Raw genomic sequence first — 14,699 nt, forward strand, 5'->3', positions numbered from 1 at the left:
TCACATACAAAACCTATCTACAAAAATCTACAATAAAAAAATATTGCAACCCTTAGTGCAAACATGTAAAACAACATTACACATTTCAAATTGTTTTCTCAACACAAAAGTGACAAGTGCATAACTAGAATAAGAGACAAAAATGTAAGCCTTTCTGTGTGCAACAATTCTTTGAAGTGCACAAAAATATAAAGGTAACATATTTTTTTAATAGTCAATGCACTTTATACAAACTGTGGTTGGTAAGCAAAAGATTGAAGAGCACACACAATATCAGCCTATAAGTTCTGCAGTGGCAACAAAAAAAACATTGGACTTGTTGCAAAAAGAAGTTTGTTGCATAGAAAAAGCAAAGCACAGAAATTTATACTGTGTCAAACTGATGTTTACAAATCTTCTCGTTGATTATACAAAACACACTTGCAAGCATTTTTCTGAGCATCAAGGTAAGATTTACACCCAAGTGAAACCACTCCCTGATAAATCAGCCCAGCCGTTATCTTGCATGCTGAAAGAAAATGTATATATTTAAAAAATATTTTAAGAAACATTAGTGGTAACAAACCAGTAAGATACAGCACAGTTATTGCATCAGAAAAACATTTAAACACAACCAAGTTTTGTTGAATTTCGCTTCAGCCAAATCATAAATTGGTTCAAGTAAATAAAAAATCTTCATGTTTTGCGTTTAACAGAAGTAAACAGTGCTTTTTGTCAGTGAAAAGAGCTGTTGCCAGTTGTGCATCAATTTTTTAGTTTTATTTTATTCAACACCTGGAACTATAGTCTGTAAATAAACCTGCGATTACCAAGTTGTACTTACATCAAAAACAGTAAAAAAAGTTTTTGTTTGTTTCATTTTTATCCTCAGTGGGCGGGCAATGCCTGAATGCGTTATGCTCACAACGAGTCCGCCGTTGAGCTGCTTGTTTTTATTGCAAGTGCGATAATCATTTTTTATTTGATTTTTTTCAAATTAAGGCAGTTGGTGACTTCAATTTAGTTCAACCCATCGGGAACCACTGGGTTGGAGCAATGCCGCTTAAGTTTCTTGCTCAGGGAAACACAAGCTACCGAGATAGGATTAGCACCCATGACCTTGTGATCACAAGACGGTTGCGCCAACTTTATTCTCAACAAACAGTTATTGGTTTTTGGTTCAGTATTTTTGTTGAAAAATCATCTTACTGTTTATGGTAAAAGTAGCAGCATCATTTCTTTTTCTTTTGCTTGACATTCGTGTGCATGAATTCATCAGACATTGGTAAAAGGAATTGTCACATTTTTCTTTGTCCATTTTGCAGGTGTCATAGCAAACATCATGTTCATCACAGCATGCTTCCAGACTTGATAAATGACTCAAATCAACCTTGCATTATGGGATAGTATTGTGAAAACTTAATGATGGGATATGTATATGCAAAACACAACACCAGCTATCTATAAAGATACACAGAACGCCTAAATGACTTTACTTACATCAACTCCTAATGATCCACATCCATTGCTTGTAGGTATGTGTGAATAATTAACTGACTTTCTGTAACCTGCATAAAAAAATTTCCAATTTTTTTTGCAAACTAGAAAGATGGCTTTTGTTTAAGTTACATTTATACTATCTGCTTCATTTGACCTGCTAACACCAAAAGTTCTTGGTCTATATTGTGCTTACATTATTAAAATGTCACAAATAAGTGCAAATAAGCAGAAAAGAACAACATAGTTTTCTTTATCTAATATGCTATTTAACAGAAACATCATATTTGTGGTGGTGCCGATATTGTTGAATTACATTGTTTTAAACTTGGACTCCTAATCGAATGCCAAAACTGTGACTTTACAGTAAAGAAGAGTTTACAATTAAAACAAGCCAAGAGAAAGAAGATTAAATGTAAAGACAAGTGTTTTGGGCCAGATTGATCAAGTAAATACTTGCCTTGTTACCCAAAGGTATATTTTCACACAACACTAGCATTAGACCCAAGAAAAACACATTTTTCCTATTGTGGCACTTGTACGTTTTTGGCCTGCCAGTCTGCATAGTGTGGCAGCTGCATGTGCAAATTTTTTAGATTGCACACAAAGAAATTTAATTGGCCTGCCTTGGTCTCTTTTTTCTGCTTTGTGACTGCTGAAATTGGTCTTGCAAAAACTACAGACAATTCGAATCTGAAATTTTTACTCAATATTCTACACAATGTAGGCTAACCATTTAAGCATACAAACTTTTTTTAAAAAAATAGCGAATAAAACTCACTTACCAGTTGGACACTTGTAACTACATTTCTTATCCTGTGATGCAATGTTAACAGCATCGACCACATTAGCAAAAGCTTCAAGTCCCTTTTTAACTGTCCTGGGATCCATGTCAAGAAATGCATTTGTTAATACCAAATAGCGCACAATCAGTATTATGCAAAGAAACCCGCGAACTGCCATCGAGATGGGCATTCTAGCAATCACCAATCAGTGTCGTTGTCGACTGTCGATATTGTCTTCAATCCTTAAAAATGCAAATTTGAAGCGCAATACGTTTTTAATATACTTTTTTTAATAAAATTGGTTTTCACCAAGACACATCTAACTCTAAATTGGTATGCACTTTGCAGTTTGTACACTCGTCGTAGTGATGTTTCGAAACGATGTCGTAGCTCGTAGGTGAAGTACCCTACCAGGGCTGCCAGATAAAAAAACGCAGAATAGTGCCAAAAACTCTCCAAAAAGCGCCAAACACAACAAAAAAGTGCCAAACCAAAAATGTTTGATGCCAAAAATACCGCCAAACCAATTTTACAGAAATAGAGCACCACCTGGCGGTGTACATTTTAAATCAGTTTTACCAACAATTCTTTACAAATCACTCCCAAAACATCGTTTTTGCCCTAAACCCTGCATGCGCACAAAATGCCGCCTTAAGGATTTTATTTACTCACAATTAAGCATTTTACTTCCGGCCCGCGAGGTCATTTTATCCGGCCCGCGACCACATTTTTTGGTTTGCCAAATCATATTGATAATTTTGTGGCATTTAAAAATTAATCTACTCCTTACGAAACTTTTCCTGTCGCGATATGTAGATTTTATGTTACGTAGTGACACAGGATTACAACGCCATGGATTGAACCAAAACCAGTTTGTTACGTCGCAAACAAGTGTTAATTGTGCGCAAACAATCGCCGTTTTTGGTTACTTTTGACGAAAGATACAAGCATTGTCCTAAATATAAGTCTAACTATACAGTTTAAAAGTCGCATCACTAGACTTTAAATGGGTTGGTAGAAAGACCATATCTTGGCGCCCCTATAAAAATCTAAGTTTGGAAAGACGGCGCTAGGATATGAAAACTGTGCGGCCCGCGCGAATCATTATTAAACTTATCCGGCCCGCAGTAAAAAGAAGTTTGGTGACCCCTGCCCTAGGTAATCGACTGAACGCATGGCACAATGACAAGTCATGCTTACGGCTAGTTGCAATTCGGCTGCTTTAACCTTGTCGTTAATATTTGAATTAGGATTTTTTGTCAGGTTAAGTGTAGCCTGTCCTTTAAATGGTATTTTTTTTCCGGTGGTTTTCTGTCTGTTCGTGCTTTTTAAACTTACTTAACCGTGGCCCAATAGTACGATGGCAAACTGTGCAATATCCGTTTTCCGAACCGTCAACAGCCTTCTTCAACCACTTAAAAGTGTCCTCCTACTTTCTGTTATACTTTCGCTCGCTGTCGTACGATGGTTTCCACTTTTTGCATGACATTGTTGAACATTTTAAACTAAATAAACTCGATGCTACTTGCCGGCGCTGACATGTTTTCTGGAACACAAACTTTATGATGTCCAACAAACTCCTTTAGCCCACAGTTAATATTTTTTTTTCTTAATTGTTGCATTGATTTGTCAAAAAGGGCTTGTGTGACGTATACGGGAATTCAATGAAACAGAACCTACTCATTGTAATGGCGCAGCTAGCGGATTTAAGCAGTAATTTGTTGTTTTAGAAGCGCAAACCTTTGCAAAAAAGCAAAAACGCCAAATAAAACAATTAGGTGCCAACCATTACCATAAACCGCCAAATTTTACAAAAATATCCGCCAAACCGCCAGTTGCTATTTTTGGTGCCAACTACATTCAAAAAAACGCCAATTTTGAGGTATTTGGCGGCAAAACCGCCAAATTGGCAACCCTGTACCCTACTGCAGACAACTTTCACGCATGAGAGCGCAAGCTTCCTATTTCGATAGTCAGAGGTCAGAGCAAAGAGATTATAAAATATAATCTCTTTGGTCAGAGATGTGCAGAGTCTGATTTTTTGGGCTCCGGCTTCGAAAAACATGACACCGACTCCACCCCAGCTCATAATGAAAGGCGCAAAATCAGGCTCCGACTCATGATAATACTCCGGTATGACAACTAATTGTTGGGTTTACACGAAAGTTATTGTCACTATAAGACAGTGATAGGGAGACTCGAGTCACCTTTTAAAAAGACTTGACTTGACTCGAGTCTCAGTTGTGAAAAGAATCGACTTGACTTGGACTCGTCATAGTAGAGACTTGACTCGGACTCGTTATTTCACAAACAAAACGGAAATTTCTTATGATAACCTGTTCAGTTGTCTTCAACCAAACAACAGCAGCAATTTACTGTGCGAAGGTAATTTTGCTTAATTTAACGTAACGAAGTCGCTGCTACATGTACGAACTTTCTTATGCTGGCATTAAGCGTTGTTTAATGTAATATTTATTGCTTGGTTTAATGTAATCAATTGTAGTACATGTCAAGACCAAGTATTCGCTTTTAAGCGCTTATACTACTGAACAAACGCTCTAGCGAATGCAGTAAAATATGAAATTTTGGTTTTCAAAAACTCCTTTGAACAGATTGACGTTCTTTTCCACGCTGTTTAATGATTGCCAATTGACGTGCTTCATTAAAGTTAAACCTACTCTAAGAAAGGGACGTTGATGAGATTTGTTCACTGTAATGAAGCGGTGTCCGTTTTAAGGTAAAAAAGAGTCGCGACGAACCATCCAAATAGATTAACTATCTTAACCTTTACTCGACTTGAGACTCGAACCTCATTTGACTTGACTCGACTTGAGACTCGAACCCCTTCTGACTTGACTTGACTTGAGACTTCACTAACAGGACTCGTTACCCAACCCTGTTACAGCAATTTGGGTTTATGGTAAGAATCATTGCCGAGTCATCACCATAAACGTCTATGCTCTGTTGTGCCACCTACCAGAAGTTCTCAGACCGGCCCAAAGCCTATGCTCAGTGTTAGTAGCTCTACCGTGCGACAGATGTTTGTTTTTTTCTAAATGTCTTGGTGGCCCAATACATGGGGGCATGACCCACATCCTGGGATTCAGTGGTCTAGTTCGAAGAATTTAACACTAATGTGGTTAGATTCATTTATGACGATTGGAGCGTGGCGCGATGTATAAACATATGCCTTATGTTTTCGTAGGGCAGGTCTAAGTGTCCATAAATGGTAGGTCTATACGCCTCGATCATTTTCTAATTACAGTTGATGATAATGTTATTGCAACACAAAATAAAGTCAACACGTTTACAGTTCCAGAAATAGTTTAGCTCACTGCAGGCACATCTATTTTAAAAATGGGTGAGGTGGTTTTCGAAGATGTTGCTAATCCTATTCTACTGCTTTTGGCTGCGTTTGGATTCCTTGCCAACTTACTGACGTTAAATGTGATCGTAAGCTCACAAGATTTAAGGTAAATATTAAGTATTTTCAGTAGTATGCTGCATCTGACTTGTTGTTACTTTTTTCGCTTTTGGTTTTCAGGGGACCGTTTAACACTCTAATTGTGAGTCTTTGTGTTTCGGACATAATCTCTGCCCTTGTCAGCCTGTTGGTGATCATCGCTATATACCACCTTGGTTTCGATTACAATCACGTTTATAGGGTTAGCACTGTTTATTTATTTTTAATCTCTGCTCACTCTTGTGAAATCCAGAGCAAAACGTTTAAAGCAGAGGCTTTTGTTTACCCCTTGATCTTTTGGAGGATAATATTGACCAACCCGTTTTTTAACAAAACAATCCTAAAACAATTCAGATATAGGCTATAATAGTCCTTAGGTACGTCAAAACCTCTGTATTCTTATCAGTAAATTTCACTTTAGACGAGGTTCAAACCTTTAATTGCTTTGAAGCAACAGTGCATTTAATTCGTAACCACATTTTTAAACTTATTAAACAATTTCACAAGACCAACTTCCAGATAAATGTCAACTCTTTGTAAATGAAGATGTCAGTTAGGCGAAATAGGCTATAAATATTCCATGATATTCATTTACTGATTCCATCATAAAAATATTTTGCATTCGTGGTTAAACTTTATATAAGTTACCAAAATAAATTTCGTCAAGGTTGTGGAGAATGTTGCTTTGGTGCCGTCCGCCGTGACAGCCTTGCACATCTGCACGTTTTCTATATTGCGCTTTGTCGCATGCAAGTGGCCTTTTAGAAAGATCTCAACACTGCAGGCTAAGGTCAGTATATACCTGCAACGTGATATAGTCACTAAAATACGAAGGCACAACACCAACCGTCGACATCCTTGTGTCACAAGGCCACAGTAGTTTGCTGCTGCGACACCATAGAATAATATTTATGACTTGTTTAAGGGTTGTCAGTGGATCCGGTTTTGGCTCCAGTTGGAATAAAAAGGCCCTGATTTGGGCCTGAATTCACACTAGGCCACATTTGTGCTGTAATTTCACGTTAATAAATTTACGTTATGGGCATAATTTTGGTATATTACAAAAAAATCGGGTTTTGTGCGGGTTTTCGGTTTGAACTTTCGGGTTGGATTTCGCACTAACATGCAACTATGCGTGTAAACGGCTACTCGATTGGAACGTAAGAACTCTACTACAAAACGCAACTTCGTACGTTAGTTCGCCCTGAGCGAAACAGAAAATCTAAAGAGTATAAGCTATAAAAAAACCTTTGGAATTGCATGCAGCTTTGGGGTCGCGGGTTTGATAAAACCCTGCCTTAAGGATTCCTTGTATTCTCACGACCATTCTAAGTTATATATGATGTCACAATCTCTATTGTTACACTTTGTGCGTTGTAAAAAAATTTTATCAATGTACGTACGCCAGCACACACATTTTATTACACATGAGAACACATTAAAGAAGACAAATAAATAAATATTTTACAGTTTGTAGCTGCAACATTGTGGACAGTCGTAATGCTGTTAGATGGTGTGATGTTGTCAATTCTATTCATCAGCGGAAAAAATAATACACCTTGGTAAAACTTATTACACAAATATGATTAAGTACGTTAGTAATTTTCCACAGAATTACGGGATTTTTATCCGCAGGATGATGTATATTTGTATGTGTTTTTGGATTTCTGTCACTTGTATTATCACCACATTCACATGCGCTCTTATTGCCACGGTCTTTGTCCATAGAAATCGTCGCCAATCACTTCAGCTATCGGGTATAATGTCATGGTCAATAAGTGCAAGCATAACAAATTGCGTTTTACCTTAAATATTCGTTCTTTACAGAGGAAGTTAGAATTCGACGAAAAAAGGAAGATAAATTTATTGTCTTGCAACTCGTTCTCATTGTCATTTCATTTTACATTGCTTACGTACCCGCCGGTATAGGTAGAAAACAAATCTGTTAAATCTTTAAAGTCGTCGAAAAGTTGTGTGTGTGTAAGTGTGATCATTGCTTGTTTTAGTGATCACCCGTTGCCACGCAGTGGTTGACTACAGCTGCAATACTATCAAGTTCCAGAACGTGTCCTATTTGTTTCTTCGTGTGAGCGAATGTCTTAACCCTGTATTTTACAACATCGCATCAAGGTTAGAGTTTTGTAAATCTCAGGCTAAATTCAACGCAAAAATAGAGCCTGATAAATTATAAAGTATCCCGTCCTTTGTTTAGAAAACTTCGAAATGCCACCAACAGTTTGTTGAAACGTTGGTGGAAACTTGTTTCGTTCAACAGTTGTCGTGCCAGTGCCGAAGCATCCGGTGCTTCGACAAGGAACGAAGACGATGGAAATGATGAGAATGAGTTCTGAATCACATATCATTCGGATGTCGCACAATAATTATGGCGTTCATTTATTTGTTTATTTACATTTTGTTGTCATTCACGCCGTGTAACTTACAGTTCAATTCATTACACAAAAACAAAAAGGGCATGTCTTAAGCCTAAAAAAACATAACATTCGGCATAACGTCGGGCAAAGCATGAAACTAATAATATGCAGATATCAAATATATATGCTAAGAGTTAAACCAACTTGACGCATTTAATTGAGCTCAACTGTTTTTGACGGGTTATAAAATTGGATTAGATTCTGACCTAAGGGAATAAATGTTTTGATTCGGTTTTGTGTACTATACACAAAAGTTCGAAAAAATGGTAGGTTTGAAGGAAACGGTTGACGTTGAAGTGTTATCGCAATATAGTTCAGTAAAAGCGTATTTTGACTATCTTGTCAGTAGTTGTAACTTCAGAGTTCCGTTTTTTGTTTTGTTTTAAGCTTTATCTAAATCAAAATGAAAAACAATAATTATAGGTATACCATCTAAAGTTTTCGCAAATATTATTTAATGCTTTTTGTATTAACCATCGGTATTTATCTTTGGGAGATTATTGGCCTATTTTGACGAGTAATGGTATGATTTATGGCTAAATGTTTAACAACAAAATTCACTGATAGTTAATATTGTGTTTATTGTATTATATTTTGCTACTTTGGGATTGGCAAGAATGAGTAGCACAGTCAGATGATTTTTGTTCTGAAATACCGTTTATCGAACTGCAAAGTGACGATAGTATTGACTTCCCCTGTATTTTTTCCTGCAGACGCCCATGCATGGGGTCATGACCCGCATTCTTGGATTCACTGGTTTGGTTCGAAGAATTTAACACCAATGTGGTTAGATTTATTTAAATGAAATTTAGAGCGTGGCGCGATATATATTCATGCCTCTGTGATTTTGTAGGGCAGGTTGAAGTGCCCTTAAAGTGGTAGGTCTTTATCATTTTGTAATTACAGTTGATGGTAATGTTATTGCAACCAGAAATATAGTCAACTTGATTACAGTTCCGAAAATAGTTCAGCTTACTGCAGGATTATTTATTTAAAAAATGGGTGAGGTGCATTTTGAGGATGTTGGCAATCCTATAGCATATATGCTACTGCTTTTGGGTGCATTTGGATTCCTTGCCAACCTACTGACGTTAACTGTGATTGTAAGCTCAAAAGACTTAAGGTAAAAATTAGGTATCTTTTGTAGTATTCTGCATTTGACTTGTTTTTACGTTTATGTTGCTTTTGGTTTTCAGGGGACCGTTCAACACCTTAATTGTCAGTCTTTGTGTTTCGGACATAATTTCTGCCCTTGTCAGCATGTTGGGGATCATCGCTGTATGCTGTCTTGGTTTTGATCACAATCACGTTTATGGGGTTAGCAATGCTTTTTATTTTTTTATTTCTGCTCACTCTTGTGAAATCCAGGGCAAAAACGTTTAAAGCACTGGTTAAAACGTTGTTTACCCTTTGGTCTTTGGGGACAATATTGACCCATATGTTGTTTTTTTTCTTGACAAAACAATCCCAAACCATTTCAGATAAAGACTATATTAGTCCTATGTCAAAACCTATGTATTTTTGTATTTACTTCGAATACAAACAATTTACGCCGTAGTAAGTTTTACTTTGGTCGAGGTTCGAACCTTTGCTTTGAAGCAACACCGCATTTATTTTATGACAACATTTTTTAAACTTAAACAATTTCACGTAACCAACTTCCAGATAAATGTCAACGTTTATTGATAAATTCGTTTTAAATGAAGATGTAAGTTAGGCGAAAAGGGTCTACACATATTTCATGATATTGACATACTGATCCGTCATAAACATGGTTTGCATTCTTAGTGAACCTTAATCTACCAACATAATTTTTCTCAAGGTTGTGGAGAATGTTGTTATGACACCGGCGGCAGTGACAGCCTTGCACATCTGCACCTTTGCTATATTGCGCTTTGTCGCATTCAAATGGCCTTTTAGAAAGGTCTCAACACTGCAGGCAAAGGTCAGTATGCACTGACTGAAATGCGAATTTCCTTTGGTCATGGGTTCACGTCTTAACAGTAGTACGCTGCAGCGACACCGTGAAACAGGAGTGGGTAATTACTTTGTAAAACGGGTCACGTAAGAAAACTGTGTCATGGCGGGCAAAACCAAACTTAAACTTAATTATGCTCAGTATTAATTTATCCTTTGTAAAAGTCTATATAAGGGCAAATTGAAATGAAAAATAGCAAGTTAGCATCCAATATTACGCTGAAATGTTCATATCCGAAATTATTATGCAATTTGGCACTTTCGTATCGCGTTAGACATATAAAATGGTTCAATAAACAAACAAACAATGGCAGCATTTTTAAAATAATAGCAACACTGCTGTATTTCATGCAGATCATTTATATGGGCTTTTTAACAAAATTAAACTGATTTTTTCGTGATGAATGATTTTTCCCCAAATAATCCGTTATGTTGATATTTAAATGGCAAGCAAAATGTACAGCAAGTTGCATCTCTGCACTTTTTACGACATTTTATCGATAACTTTTCGTTTTGCACCAACATTTAATGTGTTTCGCACTAAAATAAAGTGCGACAGTTATTTATGTTTCTCTGTTTTTGACTCAATTTTGTGCATTTTAAAATTGCATTTAAGCTGTTTCTGGTAACAGGTTATGTCTAGTTAACTAAGTTAGTAGTTATAGACAGTATTGGATACTCTTTGTTTTCTTTGCCTACGTTTCATGTTGTTGTTCGTTTTTTTTTATCTTGTAATCTCGAACTTACATTAAAATAAAAATTTTCGGCAAGCACAACAACTTTCCTAGAGCATGGGTCGCAACCAAAAGTTGAGTCTAAAAAATAGTTTGGGTCGCCCGTTTTTGTAACAAAGTCATTTACTTTTTAACATAGCTTCATAGCCTTTATCTTTTTTCACGGCTTTATACAGTTGCGTGATAATTTTTATGATAGCTTGTCTCCAAAAAGGAGACACACGTCAACACAGTTTTGATCAAAGTACGGCGGTACATAATTTTATTAAACATGTACAAGGCCGAAAAGTTGTGCAACCCTAGTTCAGAATAACAAATTAAAGAAGACAAATAAAACTATTTCTTACAGTTTATAGCTGCGACATTGTGGATAGGCATCGTGCTGTTAGATGGTGTGTTGATGTCAATTCTCATCAAAAGCGGAAAACTATTCATCAGCGAAACAATACCTTGGTAAAATAGATACAAATGTGATTCAGTAGTTTAGTAATTTTCCACTTTTGGAATTATGCCGTTTTTTGCCCACAGGTTGATGTATGTGGTGGTGTGTTTTTGGATTGCGGTCACTTGTATTATCACCACATTCACGTGCGCTCTTATTGCCACGGTGATTGTCCATAAAAAACGCCGTACATTACTTCAGCTATCAGGCATATAATATGGTTATTAAATGCAAGCATAACAAATGCATTTTACCTTAAGTAATCATTGTTTACAGAGGAAGTTAGAATTCGACGGAAAAAGGAAGAGAAATTTATTATGTTACAACTCGTTCTTATTGTCATTTCATTTTACATTGCCTACATACCTACCGGTATAGGTAGAAAAAAATTGTGCGTGCTTGTGTGTTTGTGGATCTGATCCTTGTTGATTTTTAGTGATCCCCTGTTGCTACGTTGTGGTCGACGATAGATGCAACACAATCGAGTTCCAGAACGTGTCCTACTTGTTTCTTCGCGTAAGCGAATGTCTTAACCCTGTATTTTACAACATCGCATCAAGGTATGAGTATTTGAAAATTGAATTTAAAAAGAAATACTGCCTGGCAATTTGTAAAGAAACCCCTCCGTTGTTCAGCAAACTTCGAAATGCCACCAAACGTTTGTTAAAACGTTGGTGGAAACTTGTTTTATCCAAGTGCTGTCGTGCCAGCACCGAAGCATCCGGTGCTTCGACAAGGAACGAAGACGATGAAAATGATGAGGATGAGTTCTGAATCACAGATCGTTCGGATGTCGCACAATAATTATGGTGTTCATTTATTTGTTTATTTACATTTTGTTGTCTTTCACGCCGTTAACACATACAGTTATATTTAAAATACATAAACAAAAACTTGGTCTGCTTGTAACATTCTCTGTTTAGAACAAGTCAGCTGTTTCACTTATTTGGGAGCAAACATAAGTGATTCTGGAAGTGACTCTTCTGAAATCAATCGGAGGCTAACAATAGCGAGAACCGTGACACAAGAGCTTTACTCCATTTGGAAAGATAAGACCATCAGCAATAGCCTAACCCTAAGCAAGTTGCTTGCGAATCGTGGCATTTAAGAGCAACCGATCACTCTAAGCTAGAAAGTTTTGAAATGTATTGCTATCGCAGCTTATTGAGAATTTTATGGAAAGAACTACGAACAGTGCCTTATCAAGAAAACTAGAAGTACCACAGCAATTCATTAGATTTTTTTGGGGAAAAAAGTTATTACTGACACATAAACCGACACCCCGAAACTTAATTATATGCGCCTACATAAACGGCTCATGACAAAAGATTAAGCCTGTTACACTTATATAACGTTTGGCCTATATTGCTTGTGTTGTTTGTTAAGGTAAAATATACGTATTCTTCATAAACTTTGTAGTATTTTTTCTATTGTCAAAAGTTACTTAATTTATAGCCAATCTTGAGTTTTTCACCCAAGCAACCTACACTTATTTTCTACCTAATAAACACTGATGGTCTTTCTTCAAGTTTACTTGACAACTTTACCTGATGGCAATTGTAATGTTGAGCGCCAAACACGAAGGCTTCCGTCTAACTCTAAGGTTTTGAGTCCCACCGAAAGTTAAATTTTTCTAGTCTTTGCGTAATCATTTAGCAATTGGCATTGGAAATGCTTTGGAGACCGACTTTATTCGATTTAATGCTTTCAATAATAGGTAAGGTGCACCCTACTATGATTATTTATACCTATCGGTTTAAATTTCAAGTAACTAAATTGTTTCTACGCAACTACCTTGGTTCTTTGAGACCATGATTTAGGAAAATGTTGCTTGTGTACCTATACGATAGTAACAGAATTACATATCTGTACCTTTGCTGTCTTGCGCTTTGTGGCATGCAAGTGGCAGTTTATCTTACAATATTTTGTTTGACCACTTATAGCCTATTCTCATCATTATCATTATTTAGGATCCTTGTTTGATGTGCAGATGCTGCGCTATTGGATGTATTCCGACAACGTGATGATGCAATTTTCCACCAACGTTTCAACAAACTTTTGGTCGCACTCCGAAGTTTCCTGAAAGAAAGAACACAGGTGAAAAAATGTTAAGCTACCTTATATTAGCTGTGAATCGTTTACCGTGAAGCGATGTTATAAAAAATTGGGTTAAGACATTCGTTCAAACGAATAAATATGTAGAACTTAGTAACTGAAGCTTTCAGTACACCTAAATCAATCTGTGTTTTTCGTGTTGCAATGTATTGTTCGTGTTGCAATAATAAATATGTAGATGACATTTCGAAAGTGTGCTGTGTTGCAGCTTTTGTCCATCGCCGTGTGACAATGAATGTAAACTGAGATTGGTAAAAAATAAAGCATTTCAACTATTTCAATTAAAATTTGCATTTACATACATACCAATAGCAGGTATATACCCAACGTAGAATGAAATGACAATTAGAACAAGTTGAACGATGATAAATCTGTCTTCTTTGTTCCGCCGATTTTTCATTTCATCTGTAAACATTTGGCAATTGTTATGTGACAATACACATTCTAGATCGCTTGTAGTAATAAAGTACCTGACAGTTGAAGGCGTGCACGGCGTTTTTTGTTTGTCCAAACTGAGGTGATCAGGGCACTTGTGGAAATCGTGATAATGCAAGTAATTGCAATGTAAAAAATCTCCGCACAAAACATGAAGCTGTCAACAAAATGATCAATCTGTTCTAAAGGCTTTTGATGTATATTTGAGCAAACTTACTTTAGTCGTAGACCCTTATTCTTCAGGAACAGAGTAATTAGACAATACATAGCGTCTACTAGCACAACACTGGTCCGCAGCAAGCCACTACAAAACGTTGATTTTTTAGGCATGGATACATAGATCTTGTGTTTTGCATTACAAATAAGACGGATTGTTAAACTAGACGCTTTATTTGTCGAAAATAAGAGTCATTTCAGAAAAATTCCATCAATTTGCAGGAACTGACCTTTGCTTGTAACTTGGATATTTTCTTGAATGGCCACTTGCTTGCCACAAAACGTAAGATAGCAAAGGTACAGATGTGCAATGCTGTTACTGTCCAAGGGAGTAGCATAGCACATTCCGAAATCTTGGTCGACAGTAAACAAAAAATGCATTGAAACGAATAAGTAATTTGAAATTAAAATTACGGTTCTACCAAAGTTTAGAAAAGACTTAAAAAAGAGTTTCATGAATGTAGAAAAACACACGTTGCTTTACCGTGAAACAAGTGTTGCTAAGTATTAGGCAAAAGAGCCAATAATGAGAAACAATACAAACCGAATTCGCGTTTTTCAAATTAGTCCATTGCTTCAGGTAAACGGCTTCCGCCGCCAACATGCTGATAAGTGCAGCAAGTA

The 14,699-nt window shown here is 36.6% G+C and overlaps 2 protein-coding genes across 6 annotated transcripts; one reads left to right on the plus strand and one right to left on the minus strand.

The window, feature by feature from the left end:
* Positions 1–26: 26 nt before the first annotated feature.
* On the minus strand, positions 27–2,791 carry LOC145213594 (group XIIA secretory phospholipase A2-like). 3 transcript variants are annotated; one of them, XM_080081940.1, is made up of 5 exons: positions 2,603–2,791; positions 2,262–2,503; positions 1,480–1,547; positions 1,189–1,369; positions 27–508 (listed from the first exon to the last, which is right to left on the minus strand). In XM_080081940.1, the coding sequence occupies exons 2-5, from the start codon at positions 2,449–2,451 to the stop codon at positions 387–389; spliced, it is 561 nt and encodes a 186-aa protein (XP_079938066.1). In that variant the 5' UTR covers positions 2,452–2,503; positions 2,603–2,791; the 3' UTR covers positions 27–386. The 3 variants fall into 3 exon arrangements, with proteins under 3 accessions (XP_079938066.1, XP_079938067.1, XP_079938065.1); XM_080081941.1 differs by having other exon boundaries at positions 2,571–2,791; XM_080081939.1 differs by having other exon boundaries at positions 2,262–2,791.
* Positions 2,792–9,021: 6,230 nt separating this feature from the next.
* LOC145214054 (uncharacterized) lies at positions 9,022–12,206 on the plus strand. Of its 3 annotated transcripts, XM_080082488.1 has the most exons (7): positions 9,022–9,279; positions 9,353–9,473; positions 9,979–10,101; positions 11,217–11,320; positions 11,396–11,687; positions 11,746–11,869; positions 11,945–12,206. In XM_080082488.1, the coding sequence occupies exons 1-5, from the start codon at positions 9,155–9,157 to the stop codon at positions 11,523–11,525; spliced, it is 603 nt and encodes a 200-aa protein (XP_079938614.1). In that variant the 5' UTR covers positions 9,022–9,154; the 3' UTR covers positions 11,526–11,687; positions 11,746–11,869; positions 11,945–12,206. The 3 variants fall into 3 exon arrangements, with proteins under 3 accessions (XP_079938614.1, XP_079938613.1, XP_079938615.1); XM_080082487.1 differs by having other exon boundaries at positions 11,396–11,869; XM_080082489.1 differs by lacking the exon at positions 11,396–11,687.
* Positions 12,207–14,699: the final 2,493 nt, after the last annotated feature.

Source organism: Phallusia mammillata, chromosome 2, assembly GCF_965637545.1.
Source record: "Phallusia mammillata chromosome 2, kaPhaMamm4.hap1.1, whole genome shotgun sequence".
NCBI classification, from domain to species: Eukaryota; Metazoa; Chordata; class Ascidiacea; order Phlebobranchia; family Ascidiidae; genus Phallusia; species Phallusia mammillata.